General features: G+C 49.1%; 1 protein-coding gene across 1 annotated transcript; it reads left to right on the top strand.

The window, feature by feature from the left end:
- Nucleotides 1–3,511: 3,511 nt before the first annotated feature.
- On the top strand, nucleotides 3,512–23,783 carry LOC105729203 (cytochrome P450 4F11). The gene is made up of 12 exons (XM_064381699.1): nucleotides 3,512–3,709; nucleotides 6,612–6,756; nucleotides 8,670–8,723; nucleotides 8,815–8,942; nucleotides 15,823–15,944; nucleotides 16,691–16,961; nucleotides 18,018–18,084; nucleotides 18,283–18,412; nucleotides 21,825–21,958; nucleotides 22,054–22,118; nucleotides 22,305–22,387; nucleotides 22,785–23,783. The coding sequence occupies exons 1-12, from the start codon at nucleotides 3,512–3,514 to the stop codon at nucleotides 22,960–22,962; spliced, it is 1,575 nt and encodes a 524-aa protein (XP_064237769.1). The 3' UTR covers nucleotides 22,963–23,783.
- Nucleotides 23,784–25,611: the final 1,828 nt, after the last annotated feature.

Consider the following 25,611-nt stretch of genomic DNA (forward strand, 5'->3'; position numbering starts at 1 on the left):
CCATAACAGCTGATGTCCTCCCCCAAAATCCACCTGTGAGTCTGTCTCCGCACTTAGCAGGAGTTTAAGCTTTCCTGTTCTCCACCGAAAACTCTTCCACATTCAGGCCAAGGCTCCCTCATGGAGAGCATGAGGTTGCTCCCTGAGCCATTATCCACCGCCAAAGAGAGCAGGTGATGAGGACAGGCTGGACTTTTAGGGCCCTTCTCCCAGACAGTGCAAGGCCATGCCTCTGCCCCCTGCGGGATCCAGGTCAGACTCCATATCCGGCTTTCACAGCAACCGCAGCAACAGCAGGAGCAGGGAGTTGCCCTTGCTGAGCTTTTGGTCTGTTTGCTGTATTTTGCATGCATTGTCTGTTTTAAGTATTATGACAACCACGTGAGACGGGTGCTGCTGAAACGCCCATTTACAGACGTGAAGGCGCACAGCCCGGTGGTGAGGGGCACAATGTGAGGCTGGCTGGGTGGTCTGGGTAACCAGCCTGGCTCCACCAGCTGTGTGACTGTGAATGGTCACTTAAATATCTTCCAGGCTTAATGTTTCATTTGTAAAATGAAAAACAAAGTGGTTAACATACTTAAAAGACTTAAAGCAGGTTCTGTGACTCTTGCTGGCAAACGGTGGTGGCCACCATTCCTGCTCTAGGCTGACTGCCCATCCCAGGCACACAGGAGGTCTGCAGTGAGCTGAGCCCCTCTAGCCACTGGGGACACTTTCTTCCGAGTCCCTAGGACCCTGCCTGTTCATCAAACTCCAGCTTTGCTCTCTGAGCCTAACAGAGGGAGCTGCCAGCAGGTGAGGTCTGTCCTTGCAGAGGGCTGGGGACTCTGGGGGATGCACCCACCCCGCTGAGGCTGTAGGGCCAGCTGCCTGAATCTCCTGGCTGATTGACTGGCAGTGGTGGAGGTCTGGGGGCTCTCCAATACCCAGCCAGTGTCAGGAGCATGGTCTTCCCCACCATCCTGCTCGGCAGCTCGGCTAGGAGCCCCATCCTTTAAGACCCCTCCCTCCCAAGTCCACCCCACAGGGCAATTCTGGACAGGATCCAGGGAGGGCCAGGAGGGGAGCCTTTGGATCTGTTGGGCGGAGCATCCTGGGTGTGGAAGGAGGAGCCAGGTGCTGATCCAATGGCCTCCAGATATTTCCCCTCTGGGCCACCACGTTCCCTGAGATTCCTCCATTGTAAATGTCCCTGTGTCAATATGGCATTGACCCTAATGAATGGGTGCCGAACAGCATGGCAGAGGAAAAAGGTCTGGGCTTGAGGGTCTCACAAACCTGGCTTCCTGTGAGCTCTGCAACATGGGCTAGAGGCCTGCCCTCCCTGACTCAGTTCGCTCTTGTGTTCAATGGACGCCTTCCCTCCTCTGGACGCTGTCACTCGGGTCTCCCCAACAATCCCACGGCTCTGGCCTAGAGAACTAAGGGGAGGCTGGTGGGAAGGCTTTGGGCATGGTGATGCAGGTGAGCATCTAACACGAGAAGGTGCACTTGACCTAGAGTAGGGGAGCACAGTAGGCATGCCTTTATCTAGAGCCCCCGCCACACAGTAGGAGTGCTTTGTGGAGAGTGCCTTGCACACAGTAGGCATTCTTTATGTCAAGAACTTTGCACAGCGTAAGTTTACGTAGAGCACTGGACACACGGAAAGAACGCTTTATGTAGAGCATCTGGCACACAGTAGGTGCCTTATGTAGAGTACTGCACACACGGAGTCACAGTTTATGAAGAGTACCCAGCACCCACAGTAGGCACGCTTTGTGTGGAGCCCTTGGCACACAGTAGGTGCACTTTACATAGATCACCAGGCACACAGTAAACATGCTCTGTGTAGAGCATCTGACACACAGTAGGTGTGCTTGTAGAGCAGCAGGCGCAGAGTAGGTACACTTTACATAAGTTACTCTGCACAAATTTCACTTTATGTAGAGGACGGAGAACACAGAAGCAAGACTTTCTGTAGAGTGTCCAGTACACAGTGGGCACACTTTACATGGAGCACCTGGCACACGGTACACAACATGTACACAGGGTACCTGGCACATGGTACGTGTGCTTTATGTGGAGCCCAGCACACAGTAAAAGTACTCTGCATATGGTCTTTTGCAAAGAGCAGAGACTGACACACAGCAGCTAAGGTGCTGGCTGCCAGCCCCTTCCCCTCACTCCGTTTTTCAGGCTCCCTCCTCAAATTCTTCATCTGTCCCCATCTAAGTCTCATTCTCCTGCGATCCCTCCTGTGTCCCCCTCTAAGGCCTCATCTGACATCCCATTTCCCAGATGGGAAGCCTGAGTCCAGGAGGGGCTCAATGCCCACAGTCAGAGCAAGGACAGGGCAGAACAAGGACTCCACACAGGGCCCCTGGCCCTGCCCTCCCCTCCCTGGCCCCATCGGTCATGGCCCCTCTCAGCCTTACCTCCCACCCCCGTCTCTGTTCTTCTATGCTGAGCCCAGCCTCCAGGATTTCCCCTCCAGTGGGGCTCTTTATCTCTAAAATCTGTCCTGGTCACCCCAACACAGTTAGATTCTTTGTTTCTGCCCCTGTCAGTCATATCTTGACCCAGGCCCTAGGTTGCCTGCAGGCAGTACTTGAACTCCTGCTAGGCCATGAAGGCAGAGGACAGAAGCTTCTGTCTCTGAATCTCCCAAGTCTGCAGTGAGAAATGGGGCATGGTGAACTCCTGGCCCACACATGGAGGGGAGCTCAGGAGACGATCTAGGACAAGGGTTGGCCTGGCCCAGCTCACCTGCCACCTGAACTCTCAAGTTCATGTGCTGGCCTTGGAAGGGCAGGGTGGCTGTACCCTTTGGGGCTCAGAGTCACCTTTGACTGCACCTCAAGATCCCTCCCGCCCAGGTGTGAGGTGCTGAGACCTGAGGATCTGGAGCCTGTGCTGAGTCCCCCTGAACTGGTTCCTTTGCATCCAGCTGGCCCGATGCCACGTTTTGGCTGGCTGTGCAGGCACAGAATACACACCCATGCCAGGTTTGGCCAGTTACCCAGACCACAGAAGATAAACCCAGGCTATGGAGATTGGCTGGCAGCCCAGCTCAGCCTCCTACACATCAGTGGCAAGGGGCAAAGACCTCCCAGCAGAGGGGGAGGAGGTTGTGCAGGACAAGCTGCTCCTGACAGAAGGTGCCAGGTTGGGGGTGGCAGGGCTGGAGGGTCCTGGCCTGGGATGGGGAGGGGCACTGCCCAAGGCTAGGGAGCCTGGGAGACTGGTGATTTCCTGGCAAACCGACCCCTGGCAACCTCCCAGTGATTCAGGCTGGGCCTTTCTGGATTCTAATCAGCCTCTCTCCCTCTTTCCCTTTCTGTGTAACTGGAGGCCACTGGCTGCTGGTTTCTGGACTTCAGATCTCAGCTCTTGTTTACCCATCTCAGAGCCCTCCCTGCTCTACCTCCAGCACTGCCCCTCCCTGCCCCTCTCCACTGTCCCCTGAGCTCCCCCGGCTCTTCCCTGGGCCTCAGGACCTCACCCTCCATCCTGTCCGCCCTGAAGGATGTCGCTGCTGAGCCTGTCCTGGCTGGGCCTCGGGCCGGTGGCAGCATCCCCGTGGCTGCTCCTGCTGCTGGTCGGGGTCTCCTGGCTGCTGGCCCGCGTCCTGGCCTGGACCTACACCTTCTATGACAACTACCGCCGGCTCCAGTGTTTCCCGCAGCCTCCGAAACTGAACTGGTTTTGGGGACACCAGGGACTGGTGAGTGTGGCAGCGGGACGGTCTGGGATCTCAGGGTGAATGCGTTTCCTGAGGGGCAGGAATGGGGCTGAGGGAGCTGGGTTATGAGGGTGGCTGGGGTCAGAGAACAGAGAGAAGAGAGGGAGGCATCTCACTCATTCCTCTCCCCACTCACTCATTCCCCTCCTCACTCAGTCATTCCCCTCCCACTCACTCATTCCCCTCCCGACTAACTCATTCCCCTGCCCACTCACTCGTTCCCCTCCCCACTCACTCGTTCCCCTTCCCACTCACTCATTCCTCTCCCCATTCACTCATTCCTCTCCTCACATACACGTTCCCCTCCCCATTCACTCATTCCCTTCCTCACTCACTCATTCCCCTCCCCATTCACTCATTCCCCTCCCCATTCACTCATTCCCCTCCCCATTCACTCATTCCCCTCCTCACTCACTCGTTCCCCTCCCCATTCACTCATTCCCCTCCCCATTCACTCATTCCCCTCCTCACTCACTCGTTCCCCTCCCGATTCACTCATTCCCCTCCCCACTCACTCATTCCTCTCCCCATTCACTCATTCCCCTCCCCATTCACTCGTTTCCCTCCTTACTCACTCATTCCCCTCCCCACTCACTCATTCCCCTCCCCACTCACTCATTCCCCTCCCCACTCACTCATTCCCCTCCCCACTCACTCGTTCCCCTCCCCACTCACTCGTTCCCCTCCCCACTCACTCGTTCCCCTCCCCACTCACTCGTTCCCCTCCCCACTGACTCGTTCCCCTCCCCACTCACTCGTTCCCCTCCTCACTCACTCGTTCCCCTCCTCACTCACTCGTTCCCCTCCCCACTCACTCACTCCTCTCCCCACTCACTCATTCCTCTCCCCACTCACTCATTCCCCTCCCCACTCACTCATTCCCCTCCCCACTGACTCATTCCTCTCCCCACTCACTCATTCCCCTCCTTACTCACTCATTCCTCTGTTGTGCCATCCCAAGTCTTTCTTACCTCCCTCACCTCGCACTCCAGCCTGTGTGAACGTTTTTCCTGCCTGTCTTCCCTTCATGACGGCACCTCTGAGGGGCTCCTGTGGGAGGGGTTTTGGGTGCACAGAGCAAACATCGCTTGGCATTTGCACCTTCTCCACTGCTGGACTTGAGGCCTCCTAAACCCACTGTCCAGGGTCTGCTCCCATTTGCTGTGTCTGCCTGTCTCTGGGCTGCTGCTTTCCCACAGGAGTTAGCTCTGAGCACCTTCCCCTATGCAGGGACACAGCTGGGCCAGAAGAGAAGTGTGGACGTCTCCCGCTGCCTCCTCTTCCTGAGGCACCTTCCTCCTATCCTGCTGTTCGTCACTGACATGTCCCAGTCGGCCTTGTTGCCGGCCTGAATGAAAGCTGGCCACTCCCTTCTCTTTTCAGAAGCTGTCCTTGACTCCCCAGACCTCGACTCGGACTTAGACCTGCTCTCCCCTTTGGGGGACATGGCCTTGGTCTGCTCATGTGTAAATGGCGTGATTGATGGGCGTGTCCACGGTGCAGTGGAGGGTGCACAGGTCATGATGGGACGGGCCTGGCGTGCAGGAGGTGCTCACTGAGGACAGTTAGAGTCACTTCTGTACCCCTCGGGGCTGCTGAGAATGGAAGGTCCCCAGTGTAGGAGGAACAGTAGCCCCTGAGGACCAGCCAGGACATGAGAGGACATGGGAAACAGCCACAGGGATGCGTCCTGAGGTCACACTGCTGCCCACAATCCTCCTCCCAGGGGGGCTTTTCCATATGGCCACCCCCAGGTTGAAACCATTTCCAACCATTTCCAATCCATTTCCATCCTCTTGAGCAGGCAGCTTGCCTTCTCCCTCTGCTTTGGTATTTACCCTTCCTTCTTTCCTTCCTTCCTTTCTTTTCTTTCCTATTTTCTTTAGACAGAGTCTCTGTTGCCCAGGCTGGAGTGCAGTGGCATGATCTCAGCTTACTGCAACTTCCACCTCCAAGGTTCGAGTGATTCTTGTGCCTCAGCCTTCTGAGTATCTACTGGGAAGCTGGGATTACAGGCATGCCCCACCACGCCTGGCTAGTTTTCGTATTTTTAGTAGAGACAGGGTTTCACCGTGTTGGCCAGGCTGGTCTCAAACCCCTGAGCTCAAGTGATCCACCCACCGTGGCCTCCCAAAGTGTTGGGATTACAGGCATGAGCCACCATGCCTGGCCATTATCTTTGGATCTTGGAGGGAGCCCCAAGAGAGGAGCAAGGGTGAGCCGAGATTCCCCACAGTTGTTCTGAATCCAGATGTGCTGCTCAGGGCAGGGGCCGCACCACATCTGGAGGCTGCGGGGGAACTTGCCGTGGCTCCTCTGGGACGGTGCATTAGGTGAGGTTCTCCCTGGAAACCAAATGACAGGATATCCTCTCTGTTACCTCTCAAGCATATATGAGAGAGAGACAGCGAGAGGGAGGGAGTTAGTTTATTATGGGAGTTGGAAAATGTGATGATAGAGGGTAAAAATTCCCATGATATACCATCTGCAAGCCAGAAACCAGGGACTCTGGTGGTGTAAATTCAGCCTGAGTCCAAAAAGGCCTAGAACCTGGAGTTCTCATGTCCAAGGATGGAGCGGATGGATGAGCCAGCTCTGGAAGAGAGCACAAATTCACCCTTTCCTCTGCCTCTTTGTTGTATCTGCACCATCGAAGGATTGGAGGACACCCACCCCCCTTGGGGAGGCGGAGCTTCCTTCCTCAGTTTACCTATTCGAATGCTAAATTCTTCTGGAAATACACTGATGGACACATCCAGAAATAACGTTTTGCCAGCATGTTTTATCTGGGCATCCCTTAGCTCAGTCATGTGGAATTCATGGTTAATTCAGGACACCTAGAATCAACCATCACAAGGGCTGACGGCCTCTGCCTTGCTTTCAGGCCACTCCCACAGAAGAGGGCGTGAAGAAGTTCATCCAGCTGGTGACCACCTATCCCCGGGGCTTTAAGTTGTGGCTGGGTCCTACCTTCCCCCTCCTCATTTTATGCCACCCTGACACCGTCCGGGCTATCACCAGTGCCTCAGGTACCCATGCAGAGCTTGTGGTGGGTGCTGGGAAACATCGGAGGCCTTCTAGCCTCTCCCACTCCAAGCTTTGGTGTGGCCCCTGTGGGACCCAGGCCCCTCTTCCTGCTTCTCTCTCAGCCATGTTCCTCTTTCCTTCATGTATTCACCAACCCCCATCTCAGCATCTCCTCCCACCACTGCCATCTGTCCCTGCCTTTGTGTTCTGGGTACCACTGGAGGCCCAAGAAGCCTGAGTTTAGGGCCCTGTCCTCGATGAAACCCCATGCTTGAGGAAATGGATCTGGACAGAGACATCTCAAACTTCGTGGAGTCAGGGGTCGAGAGAAGGAGATGGGTGTGGCAACCCGGAGAGCAAGGTCTTTGCTGGGGCAGGCTGGAAGGCTTCCTGGAGGAGGAGTTGCTGGAAAAATGAGTAAAAGGTTTTAAAGCAAGGGGAAGTGTGATGATTAGTATCCAGGCCCCCCTGTCAGGCCTGGCACCAACCTCATCTGTCCCTAAGCCTGCAGCATGAGGGGGATTTCAGGCTGGTGGAGAATCTGGGCTGCTAGATTCTCTGGTGAGTTTATTCCTTCTACCTCATCCTGTCACTCATCCACCCTATTCATTGCTCTCCTGCTCCAGGCCCCAGGAACCTCCAAGGGAAGATCCCACCCCAGTCCAGGGCCCTTTCTTTCCCTCTGCTGCTCTTGTCCCTGGACAGGCCAAGCTAAGCAGGGGCAGGGGCAGCATCCCACAGAAACTATGGCTGTAACCTCAAAACGCTGAGTAACTCTGAGCAGATCCTCAGATCTCTCTGGCTGCTGAAGTCTCTTTCAGTTGTGAGTGATGGAAACTCAAACCCATGTGGTCTAAGCAAATGAAGCGAATCAGTGGGCTCTAAAGTCCGGGTAGAGTGGTCTTCAGGCATAGTTGCATTCAGGTGTCCATCAATCCACATCACTGGGAATCTGTCTCTTTCTCTCAGTTTTACCATTCTCTATTCACTTTGCCTTTTCTTATGGTGTCAACGATGAGTCTCAGAAGCCCAGTTCCAAAGAAAGCCCACCTTTCCCCCAAGGGTCCCAGAGCCTATGCTTTCTACATTATACTTGATTGTATCTGGTATATGCTTCCACCTGGGATCATATGGAGAAGTCAGCATGTGTGGGCCTCAGCTGTGGCTGAGGACATTTGGGGCCTGTCAGAGCCTTTTTGGTTCTTGTCTGAGATGTATTGTGACATCGTCTTTCTATCCTGCTTCCCATGTCTTGGCCACGTTTGGTGCTTGTCCAGGGTGTAGGACCCAGGGTCTGTTTGAGAACTGTCTGAGATATTATTTGTGTCTAACAGAGGTAGGTCTTAGGGCAGATGTGAATTATGCCTGAAGATTGGTCTTGGTTACACCTGGGCGATGTTTAGGGTATTAATGTCATCATATTTAACTGTTATCTGGGACCCGTCATAGGGGTACACAGAGGTCATATCAGATCATCTCGGGTCCACGGCAGAGCGCATCGTGTCTTCTAGGGTTTGTCTTGTGTGTTCTGGCCATGTCAGGGAACGTTAATAAATGTCAGGGCAACAAACATCCCAGGTCCCAGATCCATGTCAGAAGAGAGCAGAGCATGCTGGAGGCAGACAGGGTGTCCTGGGTCCCAGTAAAGGCATTCAGTAGATCGCTGAGCTTTGCTCAGGTGTTGGAGAACACGCTGGAGCATGCAGGAGTCCTGTCGTGGTGTGCTGGGGCATGCTGGGTTATTGCTCTATTTTGCCACTGCAGCCTGGTCCAGTCTCTCCTTCCCTCCGCCATCTTTCTGCTGTGCTGGGTGGGGAGAGCGGAAGTTCACACCCATGGCTTGGAGCATTCCTCCATGCTCAAAGTCCTTCTCTCACCCCTCTCCATGGCCCCTGATGGTCCTCAATCACGTCAGCTGCTGTCGCACCCAAGGATATGCTTTTCTATGGCTTCCTGAAACCCTGGCTGGGTGAGTAATTGCAGGTGAATGGGGCCGGGTATATCCTTTAGGGATAGGGGAGGGTGCTGCCCTTGACCACTGTCCTTGGCTGCCCTGCTAGGGGACGGGCTCCTGCTGAGTGCTGGTGACAAGTGGAGCCACCACCGCCGCATGCTGACACCCGCCTTCCACTTCAACATCCTCAAGCCCTACGTGGCAATTTTCAACAAGAGCGTGAACATCATGCATGTGAGTCCCTTCAACTCTGGGTCCAGCTGGAGCCTTGGGCAGAGGGACCACAGGCGTATCTGGTCTGGAATTTTTGTTGTGTTTTGGGGCCAATGCTCTTCCTCTCTGGGGCTTGGTTTCTCTATCTGTAAAATGGGAATAATAATCTCTACTTAAATGTGGTAAGACGATGTAATGGAGTCATGTCCCTGGCACATAGTAGGTCTCAGAAGGTGTGAGTTTCCATGTTTCTCTCACAGAAACCCTTCAAACTCAAGAGAGTAAAAATGAAGATTGCATAGTAGCAATTGCTGAGTACGAACCACCTCAAAATCCATTGGTTTAGAGCAATAAGCGTTTATGATACCTAGCAAGTCTGTGAGACAGCTGGCTGGTTCTTCTGCATGGGGATGGGATCACTCTTGGTACATGAGCAGCTGTGGGTCAGGCGGGCAGCTTTGCTGATCCTGGCTCAGCTTACTCACTTGTTTGTTTGGGGCTTCAGCAGCTTCAGGTTGATCTAGGATGGCCTCAGCTGTGACACCTGGACTTTTCTCCATGTGTTTCTCTGCCTTCAGGAGGCACCCTGCTGTTCACACGGCATAGACTTGGTTCTGAGAGACTCAGAGGAGACTGCAATGGCTCTGGACATTCTCTCTGTAGTGTTTCCAAGTTCAACCAGGCTGACGTCAGTGCAGACTCAAATGGGCGTAAAATAGGCCCCATCTCTTAATAGAAGTTGCTGGAAAATCACAGTGCAAAGTGTGTGAATACAGGGAGAAGTGAAGAATTGGGAGTTGGGATTTTGTGTAGTGCTTAGGATGTTTTTCTTACTTGCAAGCTGATGAGCTAGCTTTGTTAAAACTTCATAGATTCTGCCAGGAGATATGAGAGTCCTGGGTCAGAGACAAAGGGCGATTTATTACTCATGGCATAGCAAGCAGCATGTTCTTGGTTTGCATCATTTCTCCATCCAAATCCACAGGGTGCCACAGAGAGGTTTCAATAGTTGACTGCTCATGCAGTACCTTGCATGGGAGGAAAAGAGCACTAGGCTTAGGGAACTGCTTTTATAGCAAGCAGAAGCAGGCCGGATATTGGTCCAGGGGAAGTCATTGTCTTATCTCTAAAGCTGTTGTCTGCAAACACAACTGTGAGAAACAGCCCAAGTGAGAACAGGGGCTTGAATTCTTGGCATATCCAGCTAGATGCCTAGGTCTGATGGAGAAGTACCTCTCACAACAGGGATATATATATATATATATATATACACACACACACACACATACATATATCTTCATGTATATAAAGTATAAAGTATATATAAAGTATAAAATATATTTTAAAATGTTTTATTTTAAAAATATATATTTTATAAAAGTGTATATATATAAATTCTGGGATACATGTGTAGAACATGCACGTTTGTTACATATGTATACATGTGCCATGGTGCTTTGCTTCACCCACCAACTCGTCATCCAGGTTTTAAGCCCCTCGTGCATTAGGTATTTGTCCTATTCCTCTCCCTCCCCTTGCCCCCCACCCCTGACAGGCCCCAGTGTGTAATGTTCCCCTCCCACAACAGGGATACATTTGAAATGAATTTATAGCAAAGGAGATGAGTGAAACCAACATTTACTGAGCACTCACCATTTTCCAGAAACAGTGCCATTTGCCAACTCCATGATACATGTTTTCTAATTTAATTTTAATAAATCTGTGAGGTTATGGTTGGTTTTGCCCTATTGCAGATGATGAAACTGAGGGCCAGAGAGATTAGAGACCTCAGCAAATTTCAACCGATAGTAAGAGAGCTAGAAGTGGTGTAGCAGTGTTTGTACCCTGGTTTATCTGTCCCCAGAGCAGGTTGTCCTAACTGTTACTGAAGATTGATAGATGGAACCTACGGGAGTGCAGGAGGCTGACAAAGCACAAAGACCACAGGAGTGTAACATTGGGGTTCAGGGTGCCCTCAGCCCCCCTAGAGGATGTTTCTCCAGGTTCTTGGCCTCCTGGCCTCTCAAGAATGAGAGAGGGGGCCACATCACAGTGTGCAGTAAATGCTGGATTCAAAAGTGTTTATAGAAAGTGATTTATTTAGAGAGAGAGAGAAACAGCTAACTCTCATGCTGGGTGAGAGAATCCAGAAAGATGGAATCCAGGAGATGAAAGCAGCTTCCACACTGAGTGGAAGGGAATAGAGAGAGATGGAGTTTAGGAGGGGAAGACAGGCTTCCACGAGAGAGTGTGGAAGGGACCCCAGAGGGGAAATCCAGGAGAGAGAAAGATGGCTTCCAGGAGAGTGTTGGTGGAAGGGGACCTGAACATGGAGTCTGAAGGGGTGTGGAAGAAGGGAACTTTTAACCTGGAAGGAACCTCTACCTTCTCCAAGACCCCTGGCCAATGAAAGGAGTTCCTTAGAACTTCTGCTGCAGTGACTGACTCTTAGTTTCTTCCTGCACCTGTGAAATTCAAACATAAACCGTTAAATCTCCCGGATGGAGAGAGATGAGAGGGGGGCATGGCGCTGCGAAATTCTTGCTCTTAAAACTACTCCCCCTTGTGGACCCTGGAAAGAGAACACCTTCCCTCATTCCTTCCCTCTGAACAGGAAAGCCCAACTTCTGTTGGAACACAGGCATCGGTCCTCTTTAACTACTTCCTGCTGAAATGGGGCGTAGAAGGGACCCCGCAGTTGAGGTTTCCTCCAGAGGGGAGACTTTCAGGGGTGCAGGTTGATCTAGAGGTCCACAATAGAGCTCATGAGCCAAGGACATCCAGGGTTCCAGCGGCAGGATTATTTGTGACCTTATGGTTTGGTTTACAAAATAGCAGCATTTTTCCTAGAAACAGGCAAGTTTCCTTCCCACTATGAAAAGGATACTCGCAGTTCGAGAGATAGCAAAGTTGAGGGTTACAGTACTGTCAATGCCAGGATATAACTTAGACATGAGTGGTTACTTCCCTAAGGATCTGGAAAAGCAGACGTAGATTTTCTCATGGCTCGCAGGGATATGAAGGGTTGTCTCCTGGAACTTCAGGCTGTGGAGTGGAGGGTCTGTGACTTTCCTCAGGGGGTATCCAAGGTTTCAGCACAGTGTGATGAATCCATCAGTCTATTTCCACTAACTTAACTGCCATTGGAGTGGACAGAATGGCCAAAAATGGCCTTCCCAGGATGGGCCTAGAGAGGGATGGTCTGAGGGGAGAGAATTAACAAGCACCAAGTCTCCAGGGCAGGAGAGAAACACTGAGAAGGCCATGCAGTGTCCAGGAGAAGATTGACTTCCTGGACCTCTATGGTCAGCTTTACCTGGGGCTCTATGAGGGCTACGACTTATGCTGGTACTTGCTCCAGGAACCCTCAGTCCTGCCACTGGGTCATCTGGTCAGACACCTCAGGCCCTAGGAACCTTCGTCCCCTGGGACACTGTGCTTTCCAGTGATTCCCTTGGCACAGTGGGCATGGATGAGATGGTGGTCCATTCCTCTGGGGACAATTTCTTACAAAATGTCCCTTCAGGCTGCACTGGTAACAAGTTCTGCCAGACTAGCGGCTAATCCAAGTCTTTCCCTCATTTGAGCCCCTAGGGTCTGCTTGCCTGAAAGCCATGACTAAGGCTGATCTCTTGTATTTCTTTCAGCCTGTTCCTCCTGGTCTCTATTATAAAACACCGAGGCTACCTGGTTCAGTAATGATTCTAAGCTCCGCTCTGGTCCCAAAGTCAGCTACTGGAGCGTCCTCCTGATATTTGCTGCTGAATAAGTAATAAACTTGTCCTTTAGTATTAACTGACCCTCTATGGAGTCTGGTGACAGGGGATGTACTTCCTTAAGCCTCCTGCAATCACTCAAGGAAAACTGTTGGGTTTTCTTCCCTTCCCTTTGGGGGTTAGATTTTCCATTTGGCAGAGGGTAATTTGGCCTTGCTGTTTGGAAGAGAAAAATAAGCCACTTATTCTTTAAAGATTGTGTGCTACTGGACCGGTATTTGCTATAAAATAAAAAATGGTAGAGAAGAAAAAACTATAAAAATGTACAAGAGCATCTATCAGTAGCGTTTGTTTACCCTTTGTCACCAGTGGCTTTGGTATTTCCATGTCTGACACTGCATAAACTTTTCTCTGGTATGAAAGGATAGATACACCTTTCTAAAGTTGTGTATCTTAATTTTATCAATTTTTATTTTCTATGATTTCTAGAAACAAATGTAATAAATATTTTTTAAATCTCAAAAAAAAAAAAAAAAAAAAAGATTGTGTGCTAAATTGGTCCCAATTTTCCAGTATACATTTTAATGGAAATTTGAGCTTGGGAACAGAAGCACCCATCTGAAATTGAACGCAAGGGATGCCCGCATCCCCGGTTAAAGAAATTACAGCCGCTTTGACCTGAGGCATCCCCCAGGTAAAATGGGTACTGAAATGAAACGTCTTTCAGTCAGTACCCCGAAATTTCGTGTGCCCAAGATGCATGATCCATCTTATCAGAGGGGCTCCCACGTACTGGATTCCAATCACGACCTACCAGCGTCATGGGACCACTCACTGCCTGCATGACCTCCAGTGAATATCATAGAGTCATGGAACAAGAGGAGCTGTTGGGTTGGGTAGTCACGTACCAAGGAGCCCCAAGGAGGCCAGTGAGGCTCAGGATATAGGTACCAATATTTCCCAGGAAAAGTCCAACTTACACAAGCCAGATTATAAAACTGCCCCAGAAGGGTGAACTTCTAGGGAGGGGCCATTAGAGCACACAGCTCAAAGAAGGCAGGCGGGGCGTGGCTGAGGCCGGCCCGGGGCCTCCTCTCCCCTAACCCATTTTCCATTGTAGGAAGATGCTCTTAAGATTGTGACACCAGCCATTGACTATTTGGCCCTGGAACCGGTTTACCTATGATCTTCCAGGTGGAAAAGTTCTGCCAGAGAGAGAGCCAATCTTAAGCAAGACAAATTATACACCAAACACGAAGTCCCATAGCCTTCAGCTTCCGCATTTCCCCAAAAGGTCTCACCAATTCAAGACTGATTCCACCGGCGATTGGAACCAGCAACCTTGCAGTTCCTACACCTTAACCAACTGTGCAAAGAGGCCAGTTGCATAAGGGAAGGCAGAAAGCTTTCTTAAGCCGAGTTTTGAATGCGAACGCTGCACCCTGAGGTGGTGTGGCCTGCCTAAACGCCGGGCCGGGCTGACGGCCAGCACCACTTCGGTCGCTTCCGTTCCCTCAGAGCTGCACTCCGGCAGAGGAAAAAAGCCGCTTGCCGCGTCAGTTTAAAAGCCATGTTCGTGGCTGCTGGGCCACCGTGAGTTCCCTCGCCCCCGCGGCGTTCAGTCGCCATGTTGACCCCGCCAGAACCACTTGCACGTCTGGGCCACTTCCCGAGCTACTGCCCACACAGGGACCCGTGGCCGGCAGGCAAACGCCCTGGGGAGCCTTTTTACCCTGCTGCCTGGGACTGGGGAATGCCGGAGAGGCCTGCCAGAGCCATGCGCCAGGCCGCCGCGCTCCCCGGTCCCCTGCAGGCTCCGGATGCACCTCGCCCCTCCCCGCTGTTTTCTCCAGCCCACGGCTGCGCACTCGCTTCCGCCCCTGGGGCTCGGCCGTTCCCGGCCAGCAAGGAGCGAAAGGCCCCGGGGCCGTGCTCACCCTCTCTGCCCCACAGGCTCCTCCAGGCTTATCCCCCAGAGATATTATCCCCTAGAGATAATATCCGAAGGATAGAGAAGGAGTCGGAAAGCAGAGAGAGAGCCTGCAGGTAAAGAAACTGAGCTTTTAATTCTGGCCGGGCCGCGCCCCTCGGGGCTGGGTCGTGCCTCTGAGGCGCCGCTGCTCCGTCCCGCTGCCCTGCCTGACTGCGCCGCTTCAGGTGTTCATAAAGAGACAGGACAGAATGGCGTCGGTTTTACTCACGATTTTGACGTCTTCTTCTCCGGCTGTGCCCCTTTCCTGGCTGTACCCCTCTGTACCCCACTCCTGGCTGGCTCTCCAAAATGTAATATTGGGGTTCAGGGGTTCAGGGTGCCCTCAGCTCCCCTGAGAGGACGTTTCTCCAGGTTCTTGGCCTCCTGCCCTCTCAAGAATGAGAGAGGAGAACATGGCACAGTGCGCAGTAAATGCTGGACTTAAAGTGTTTGTAGAAAGTGATTTATTTAGAGAAAGAGAGAGAGAAACAGGAGGAGAGAGAAAGAAACAGCTAAGTCTCATGCTGAGTCAGAGAATCCAGGAAGATGGGATCCAGGAGAGGAAAGCAGCTTACACTGAATGGAAGGGAATAGAGAGAGATGGAGTTTAGGAGGGGAAGACAGGCTTCCACGAGAGACTGTGGAAGGGACCCCAGAGGGGAAATCCAGGAAAGAGAAAGATGGCTTCCACAAGAGTGTTTGTGGAAGGGGACCCGAACATGGAGTCCGAAGGGGTGTGGAAGAAGGGGACTTTTAACCTGGAAGGAACCTCTACCTTCTCCAAGACCCCTGGCCAATGAAAGGAGTTCCTTAGAACTTCTGCTGGAGTGACTGACTCTTAGTCTCTTCCCGCGCCTGGGAAATTCAAACATATTAAATCTCCCGGATGGAGAGAGATGGGAGCGGGGCATGGCGCTGGGAAACTCTTGCTCTTAAAACACCGCCCTTGTGGATCCTGGAAAGAGAACACCTTCCCTCAGGAGGCTGAGCTGGGACTTGATCCCAGGTCTCTGGACTCCCAGCCATGAGTCTTTACCTCCTAACAGTAACAGTCTCCCCTCCTACCCAAGGCTGGTCCTCCCTGGGGATGGGTGCCTGGGGCAGAGGACCCGGAGGATGATTGCGGGGCATCCATTGTGATGTCTGGGTCTGGGAAGGAGCTCTCATGAGGCAGTTCCCAACTTCAGCTCTGTTTTTTTTTTTCTCTGGCCAGGACAAGTGGCAGCGCCTGGCCTCAGAGGGCAGCGCCAGACTGGACATGTTTGAGCACATCAGCCTCATGACCTTGGACAGTCTGCAGAAATGTGTCTTCAGCTTTGATAGCAATTGTCAGAAGTGAGTCCTTCCCTCGGGCCTGAGAACTTGGGCCACGATCTCAAGGGAGTAGGTTGGAAAGGGATGACTGACCAGGGTAACCAGAAGTGCCTTCATGAAGGAATTGTGTCACAGCTGGGCTTTGAAGGGTGGGGAAGGGGAGAGAGGAAGCATGATCCTTTCAAGTAGGTAGAAATATCTGAATAATAGGCAAGAAGGCTAGGACGAGGCAAGCATGCGTAACAGGCAGTAGAAATGAGGTGGTGGAAGTAGATGGGGCTAGATTTCAGGACACTGAAAATCAGGAAAAGTGGCATGAACTTTATCAAGAGGTTCCCAGGAATCTTTTGAAGGGGTCTGAGCCAATGACAGGTGCAGTCACAGCTGAGCTCTGTGGAGGTCTGCCTGTCATGTAGACACTACATGGGGCTGACACTGATGCAAGTCGGTTATGGTGGGGGCGGAGCCACAAAGAGTTGGAAGACGGCGAGGTCTGAGTTTTGTGAACAGTTTTTGGAAGGAAGAGTCCAGACTAGATACTGGGTGTGAGACAGGAGAGAAGGATGGTGTGCAAGCTGTGCTCTGGGTATCTGGGTGCATGGAGGCAGCTCTCAGAGATGGGGTGCCTGGAGAGAAGAGAGTTTGGAGAGTCAAGTCTCCTGGCTGTTTCTGGATTCTCAATTTCCTGATGGACAGTAGCTTCTAGCTGCTGGTGAGAGGTGCTCCTGGGACTTTGCATATGTTAAGTTGTTACCTCCTTCATGCAGGAAGCCCAGTGGGTATATTTCTGCCATCTTGGAATTCAGTGCCTTTGTAGAAAAAAGAAACCAGCAGATTCTCCTGCACTCGGACTTCCTGTATTATCTGACTCCGGATGGGCGGCGCTTCCGCAGGGCCTGCCGCCTGGTGCACGACTTCACAGATGCCGTCATCCAGGAGCGGCGCCGCACCCTCCCCACTCAGGGTACTGATGACTTCCTCAAGGACAAGGCAAAGTCCAAGACTTTAGACTTCATTGATGTGCTTCTGCTGAGCAAGGTGGGCTTCTCTGGGATGTGAGTTCAAGTAACAGAGTGGACATTTATGCCAATGTCAAATGAAAGAGCCTGGAGTCGATCCAGAGGGCACTGGGAGCCATGGAACACGCTTGAAAAAGACAGGTCAGAGAGAGGTTTGAGAGATGTCTGTGGAATTCAGCAGCAGGGGACTGCTACATTTGAGACAGTGGGGAGCCTGAGATTTACTCTACTTACATGTTAGTAAGTTAGTGACACACTGTTATTCATATCTCTATGTCTAGGTCTTTGTCTACGTCTATGATGACAGATGCACCAAACCCCTGGATTACAGCAGCCCATTAATCATTCACAACAGTAGCAGCAACCAGAGTAGGATTGTAGAGCTGGCTCTCCATTCCCATATTCCTCCTGGGGGAACACAATGATTCACCTGTAAATACACCAGAATGCAGAGCAGAGAGGGGCCCCGCATTATTACATCTTGGAGCTTATATAGGACAGCCAGCAATCTGCCCCTTCTTCCATCCAGGGAGAGAGTGAGAATGAGAGAGAGACAGAGAGGGAGAGAAAGGAAAGAGAGAGAGATGTTTGCTTTGTTTTGGAGTAAAAACTACTCCTCTCCAGGGAGATGGTCATGCCCCTAGGTTTATAGGTTTGTAACCCAGATACCTTCTGGAAAGATAAGAAGGATTCTCTGAGTTTACCACTCTAGAATGTGACCAGCTATCTTCAGAGCAATACTTGATTTCTAACCTCCAAGCCAAATTGCCATCGAAATATGCTGTAACCCAGGTTGCAGTAATGCTTAACTCTAAAAGTCCTTATTATCCAGAAACAAGGAAATATTCATAGGTCATTGACTCTTCCCAGCAGGGCCACATAGGAGGCAAAGAAGCCAGGGGGTTGTCTGGGGGTGGTGGGATCTGATGCTGGCGACCAAGAGACATCCAGGAGTGCATGATGGGTTTGGGTTTCTGGAAGGAGGATAGATCTTCAGAAATTGTTTTAGGTTTGACTCAGAGCCCTCAGAGCTGGTGTGATGTGGGGCATGGGTATTTTCTTGCCTTCTCTCCAGAATGAAGATGGGAAGGAGTTGTCTGATGAGGACATAAGAGCAGAAGCTGACACCTTCATGTTTGGGGGTGAGGGTCTCAGTGTGGGACTGCAGTGGGGACAGGGGACTCTCCGTCCCAGGGACTTGGTGGGTGGACCCTAGATCACTCCATTCTGCCTGTCCTCCCCCTCCCTACGTTCTCCCCGAGGGCCTGAAAGTGTGGGTGCTGTCCACCCTCTGATGCTGAAGCAGCTCAGAAACCCAGTTTTGTTTGGCTGCCCCTCAGGCCATGACACCACGGCCAGTGGTCTCTCCTGGATCTTATACCACCTTTCAAGGCACCCAGAAAACCAGGAACGCTGCCGGCAAGAAGTCCGAGAGCTTCTGAAGGACTGTGAGCCTATAGAGATTGAATGGTGAGTGCAGGTGCTGGCCTGTTCCTGATCTTTTCTCATTGGTTCTGCTGAAGAGCAGTGGAAGAGGTGTTTTTTTTGTTTTGTTTTTTTTGGTCATTTCTTCTATTATCACTTAGTGGGAATAGGTGCAAATCCCAGAGGCAGGGCTGAATACCCAGCCTGGCCAGCAGAGGATGGTTTGCAGGCTTTTGGGACAGAAAGACCTGGGCTGCTGGGAGAATTGGGGACAGTATGTGAGGTCAGATGATGCCACTTAGCCTGTGTTCAGCAAATGAATTTCTCCTCCACCTCCTCTTTTCATTGAATTATCATTTTTTTCAAACATCTTTACTTCCTGAATGTTTGCTCTTCTGTACCCTAATTTCAATCCTGTTGTTCAGTCCAGGGATTTGTAAGGGAGACCTGAGGGCAAAAGTCATTCATTCCCATCCAGAACACCTGCACCGTTCATCCATCCAGGCTTCATTCAGCAAAAGCTCCCAGGCTTCATTCAGCAAACGCTCCCACACTGCATTCCCACCCCCAGTTTTGTTTCCAGCACCTTTCAGTGCTCTGGAGACCCTGGAAGGATCCAGCCCTGTGATCTGTTTTCCAGGTGCTCCCAGCCTGGTCGGGGAACAATCCCAGGAGAGGAAACTCCCAGCCCACATGGGCGGGAATGAGGTTGAGAGCAAGAGAAGCATGACTGTGGGTACAGAAAGTGGGACTCTATGATACCTGGTTTTCCATTCCTGAGTTACTTCACTTAGAATAATGGTCTCCAGCTCCATCCAAGTTGTTGCAAAAGACATTATTTCATTCCTTTTTATGGCTGAGTAGTATTCCACGGTGTATATATGCCACATTTTCTTCATCCACTCATTTGTCAGTGGGTACTTAGACTGGCGCTGTATCTTTGCAGTTGTGAATTGTGCTACTCTAAGCATGCGTGTGCATGTGTCTTTTTCATACGCTGACTTCTTTTCCTTTGGGTGGATACCTAGCAGTAAGATTGCTGGATGGAATGGGAGATCTATTTTTAGTTCTCTAAGGAGTCTCCTTACTGCTTTCCACAGAGGTCGTACTAATTTGCATTCCTACCAGCAGTGTAAGAGCGTCCTCTTTTCACCATATCCAACATCTATTGTTTTTTGACTTTTTAATTATGGTTATTCTTGCAGAAGTAGGGTGGTATCTCATGTGGTTTTAATTTGTATTTCCCTGATGATTAGTGATGAGTGTTTCAAAATGTGTTTGTTTGCTGTTTGTACATCTTCTTTTGAGAAACATCTATTCATGTCTGTTGCTTACATTTTGATGGGTTATTTATTTATTTATTTTTTGAGATGGAGTTTTGCTCCTGTTACCCAGGCTGGAGTGCAATGGCGGTATCTCGGCTCATGGCAAACTCTGCCTCCTGGGCTCAAGCGATTCTCCTGCCTGAGCCTCCTGAGTAGCTGATTACAGGCCTGCGCCAGCACACCCAGCTAATTTTGTATCTTTAGTAGAGACAGGGTTTATCCATGTTGGTCAGGCTGGTCTCGAACTCCCAACTGCTGGTGATCCGCCTGCTTTGGCCTCCCAAAGTGCTGGGATTACAGGCATGAGCCTCCACACCCAGCCAGGTTATTTATTTATTTATTTATTTATTTTACTTGCTGATTTGTTTGATGTCCTTGTAGATTCTTGATACTAGTCCTTTGTCAGACGCATAATTTGCAAATATTTTCTTCCACTGTGTGGGTTGTCTATTTACTCTGCTGATTATTTCTTTTGTTATACAGAAGGTTTTGACTTTAATTAGCACCTATTTTTTTTATTTATTTTTGCATTTGCTTTTGAGATCTTAGTCATGCATTGTTTGCCTAAGCTGACTTTCTCTTCTCTAATATTTTATTTTCAGATTGACCTAGCTCTTTATAATTTTTTTTCCCAAAAACATTTAGAGCAAGTTCATCAAGTTCCTAAAAATAGATAATCATTTGCACTGAATATATTCTCGTTTGACTTGAATATATGATCGATATGTGAAAAACAGGTAACATCATAATATTGACACATAGTTTGTCATAGTGAAATGGTTATTAATCCATTCAAATAATGTTTAAGCTTTTAATAAAGCTTAAAATATTTGCTTAGTCAACATACACATGTTTTGTTAAATCAGTCTTTTCATGTCTTGTTGCTATGGTGAATTGTATCTTTTATTCAGACTGAGGGAAATATATAAATTCATTTGAAATACAGAGACTTTATGTCTCTTGTTAAATTTAATTCAGATATTTTATATTATTATTAATATCTTTTATTATCTTTTACAGAGCTTGTTATTTTTACATGGGAAAATCTAATATTTTCTGCGTGTAAATTTAATGCCCAATGAAGATAGTACGTGATAAGATGATGTTTTGTATCAAGAGAAAAAATATAGATCATTAGGTAAAAGCTTTTGAGACAACTGGGAAATTTTCTGGAATAAAAATCAACTCAACCTGCTTGTCATGTCTTATAATAAGACAATGTTCAGATTACTCAAGCTTATAGTTTTTTTTAAAGGGTGTCAAAAGCTCTAGAGGAAACCATAGGAAAATTATTTTATAGATCCAGAGTATGGATAACCCTATTTTGATACAAGTCCCAGGAGCTGTACAAGAAAAGACGGACATACTGTTAAATGAGAAATGATATGGAATATGTGTATAGTAATTGATGTACTCATATTTTTATGATGCTAAAAATTAGCTCTAGAAAGATACATAGAAATAATAATACCTTAGGCAACCTGTGAGGAGAAGAAGCAGGTGACATTGGGCCATAGGGGTGGATGATGTTTTATAGTTTTCAAATTTTGAACCACTTAAGCGTACAATGCACCACAGAAAACAAAGAAAGGTTACACAGAGAATTCAGCTCCCTTACTGGATCTTAAATGTTTATAAATGCTTTCCAGTGAAGTGTCCTGTTTTTCTAAGTATAAAATCACCATCTGCCAAAATGATACATTTATGTCCACATTTCAGATTCCTCTTTTTTTTCCCCTTGTCTAGTTGTGTTTGCTAGCATCTCTAGTACAATGATGAATACGAGCAAAACACTGGATCTGGGTATTTTGTTTCTTATTCACTTGCATTTTGTGTTTGCTTTCTTGCCATAAAGAACATTTACTTTTATGCAAATATGTTAACTTTTTTTTATAGCTGCTTCAGAGTGTTATGTTTTCCTCAGAATAATCTTTAAAATATTGGCTACATTTTTTTCAGGTACTTTTCTAATTCTCTGCTTTCTAATTTTTTCTACTTTTTAAATTCTTCAGTATTTCATTCATGTGGAATTTATTTTGTGATAGGGAGAAAAAGTCTCCCTTGGAAACAGAGAAGCTGGAGAATCCTGTGTTTGTTCCCTGGATAATGATTGGGGCTGGGTGTTTCCTTAGGGACGACTTGGCGAAGTTGCCCTTCCTGACCATGTGCATTAAGGAGAGCCTGCGGTTGCATCCCCCAGTCCCAGCCATCACCCGACGCTGCACCCAGGACATGGTGCTCCCAGACGGCCGGGTCATCCCCAAAGGTGGTCACAGCCTCAGTGAGAGGAGCCTCCTGGGTAGGGAGAGGGGTCCCTCAGGCAGGGGGGCCTTGTCCTGACTGCCTCCGTCTCTCCCACAGGCGTTGCCTGCCTCATCAGTATTATCGGGATCCATTACAACCCAACTGTGTGGCCAGACCCCGAGGTACTGCCTCCCTCACCCCACCCTTTTTGGGGTCCATTCCAAGGTTCCTAGAGGAGCTGACAGGGTTTTGACCAGGGAAATCCAACATCACCTCCCCTCAATGGACACACATCTGCCAAAATGTCTCTCCAAGGCTGGTGGTGCTGGGAGACCCCACCCAGCAAGACTTCTTGGTCTCACCTCCAGGTCTACGACCCCTTCCGCTTCGACCCAGAGAAGAGCAAGGAGAGGTCACCTCTGGCTTTTATTCCCTTCTCGGCAGGGCCCAGGTAAGGGCCACCTGTGTCTGAGGCAGGGATGAGGTGACGGGTGTGGGGGTCAAAAAAGGGGGAAGTTGCAGATGGTCCCAGATCCAGCTCTCCTTCCCTCCCTTCCTCAAGAGTTTATGGGTAACGGTCCACACAGTGCGGTTGGGCAGGTCCTACAGGGGCCTGCGGTGTGCTCAGATTCCCCTCCTCTGTCTGCTGATCTGAACTGGGGGTAGGAGTCTGGGCCAGATTTGGGGGGTATGCAAGCACACATGGGTGTCCTTGGGACATGCAGCCTCTCTCTCTGCCCCTTGAGCTGATCAGGGTGCAAGTCGGGGTCCCAGGCCAGGCTCTAAGCATGATGGGGCCAGGATGGGGGCTCATGGGCACAGTCAGATTCCGTCACTTTCGTTCCCAGAAACTGCATTGGGCAGGCATTCGCCATGGCTGAGATGAAGGTGGTCCTGGCACTCACACTGCTGCGCTTCCGTGTGCTGCCAGACCGCACTGAGCCCCGCAGGAAGCCGGAGGTGATCATGCGCGCAGAGGGTGGACTCTGGCTGAGGTTAGAGTCCCTGGGTGTGAACCCACAGTGACTGTTGGATCCACCCATCCACCTTTGTAGATTCCCAGGAATAAATCTATGCTGACACCTCTGCTTGAGCCTCACTGACAGCCAGCATGGTGCTCCTGGGGACTGGTGGGATCCAAGAAAGCGGGGTGAGTGGGTGGAGGCAGGGTGATGTCTCTGAACCCAAAACCCTGACTGCCTTTCTGGCTGAGCACAGGGCACCTAGGCCCTTAATGAATTCTCCCAGAGCCCAAGTAAAAACTTTCTCCTGTGGGCAGTAGGCAGCCCTGGGAGGTGTTTGAGCAGGAGAGGGAACAGGATTAAGAATGGATTTAAGGAGCAAGACTGAGACTCTTATTTAGCGAGAAGCAACCACAGGGGCAAATGCCTTCAACTGTCCTATGAATGTCCCCTCAAGACTGGAGTCCCCAGCTCAGAACAAAGGGAAAGGGTGCAGTTTCCACCCTGGCAGGCTCTCAGAAGTTTTTAGTTCTTTTTTCCACCAACTTCCCACTCCGTTTCTCCCCGTCCCAGTTGGTTCCCTCTGTGACTGTCTTCCCGTACCTTCAGAGGCATAGGATTTCAAGCCAGGCTGCTTGGGCTCAAGTCCTGGCCCTGCTGCGTGATTTGAGCAGGTTAATTCCTCTCTGTGACTCCGTTCCCTCAACCATATCATGGGGACAACAGTATGACCTACATCAGAGTTTCCTGAGGTCTCAATATAAGGGACTCAGAACTGTGCCTGGCACACGATGAATGCTAAATATATGGGGCCATTATTACTTCCTCTCTCAGAAAGTCTGGCTGTTAAAGAATGTCATCTTTCAAGATTGTCATTTCTACCATGACTTAAAGGCTGTGTTTTAGAACTCAAAGGCAAAAATTCTAATATTGTGCTCTATGAACAATCTCTTCTTCCTAAAGGACTGTGTATATAAGAGGTAATTTTTTTTTTTCTGAGGGTGGTGAAGGCACCTGACTATGTGGGTGGTAGGAGAATGAGAGAAACCTCAGTTAGTGTCTCAGAATAATATCCTGCTGCAAACATTGATCTCTTGTCATAGCCTAAGGGATGTTACATCATGAACCCTGTTGACTTCTCTAATCTCTTCTCTAGCTAATCTCCTTCCCTTGCTACACTCAGTTACTCTGGCCTTGATTCGGATCTCCAAATATATTATATTTTCTCATTTGGGACCACTGTATTGCCTTTGCGTCTTTATCATAGATAAGTTGGCTATATTTACGTGGATCTATTTTGGGGGCTTTTAATTCTGTCCCGTTGACCTATTTGTCTTTTCTTTCACCAATACAACAACACCTTGGTTACTGTAGCTTCACAGGAAGGCTTGAAGTTGGATATTGTCAGTCCTCCAACTGTGTTCTGCTCCTTCAAACGTTGTGTTGGTTATTCTGAGTCACTTGTCTCTCTATATATCCATAAAAAACTTGCTGATATTGTCATTGTGATTTCATTGAATCTATAGATTTAGTTGGGAAGAACTGACATCCTGACAATATTGAGTTTTTTGTCTTACAAGACATGCTGAAGGGAGTCCTGCATCTGGAAGTGAAAAGAGGATGATTACCATCATGAAAACATGCAAAAGTATAAAATTCACTGGCAAAGCAGATACACTTATGAGAAGAGAAAAGAATCAAATCTTATTACTAAAGAAAACCACCAAACCACAATCATAAACAATAAGAGAGGAAGAAAGGAATAAAAGATAATACAAAACAACCAGAAAACATTAACAAAATGATAAAATATGTTCTTTTGCATAATAACTTTGAATGTAAATAGATTAAATCCCTCACTTAGAATATATAGACTGGCTGAATGAGTTTTTTAAGTGACCCAACTATGTGCTTCCTACAAGAAACTCACTTTACCTGTCAAGAAACATACAGACTTAAAGTGAAGAGATGGAAGAAGGCATTTCTACCCAAGTGGAAACCAGAAGCAAATAGGAGTAGCTACGTTTATATCGGATAAAAATAACACAGACACGGGATAACTTCAGCAAGAGCATATCACAATAGGAAATATATATGCAGTTAGATATAGAAAACAAATATTATTAGATCTAAAAGGAGAGATAGACTCCCATACAATAGTAGTTGTGGACTTCAGTAACCCACTCTCAACACTGGACAGGTCAACTAGACAGAAAGTCAGCAAAGATGTATTGTATTTCAATTTCACTTTAGACCAAAGAGACTTAACAGACATTGACAGAATAGTTCATGCAACAGCTGCAGACTACACATTTTTTTCATTAGCACATGGAAAAATCTCCTGGATAGACCACACATTGGGCTACAAACCGAGTGTCAACAAATTTGAAAGTACTGAAATCACATCAAGTATACTTTCTGATGGCAAGGAAATAAAGATTGAAATCAATAGCAAAAATAATGTTCAAAACGGTACAAATACATGAAACTTAACAACATGCTCCTGAACAACTAATGGATTAATAAAAAATTAGGAAGGGCATTTAAAATTTCTTGAATCAAATGAAAGTTTAAATGCAATATATTAAAAGCTATGGAATACAGCAGAAGCAGTATTAAGAAGGGAGTTTATAGCAATAAACACCTACATCAAAAAAAGTAGAAAGATTTCAGATAAATAATCTAATGATGCACCTCAAGGGACTAGAAAAGC

The sequence above is a fragment of the Aotus nancymaae genome, unplaced genomic scaffold (genome assembly GCF_030222135.1).
Source record: "Aotus nancymaae isolate 86718 unplaced genomic scaffold, 86718_ANA_hifiasm-v0.15.2.pri h1tg000028l, whole genome shotgun sequence".
Taxonomy (NCBI): domain Eukaryota; kingdom Metazoa; phylum Chordata; class Mammalia; order Primates; family Aotidae; genus Aotus; species Aotus nancymaae.

Coding starts and splice junctions, on each gene's coding strand:
- LOC105729203 (XM_064381699.1), top strand. CDS start 3,512: ATGTCGCTGCTGAGCCTGTCCTGGCTGGGCCTCGGGCCGGTGGCAGCA. Junction 8,943..15,822: donor AGAGCGTGAACATCATGCAT/GTGAGTCCCTTC, acceptor TTCTCTGGCCAG/GACAAGTGGCAGCGCCTGGC. Junction 18,085..18,282: donor TGACACCTTCATGTTTGGGG/GTGAGGGTCTCA, acceptor GCTGCCCCTCAG/GCCATGACACCACGGCCAGT.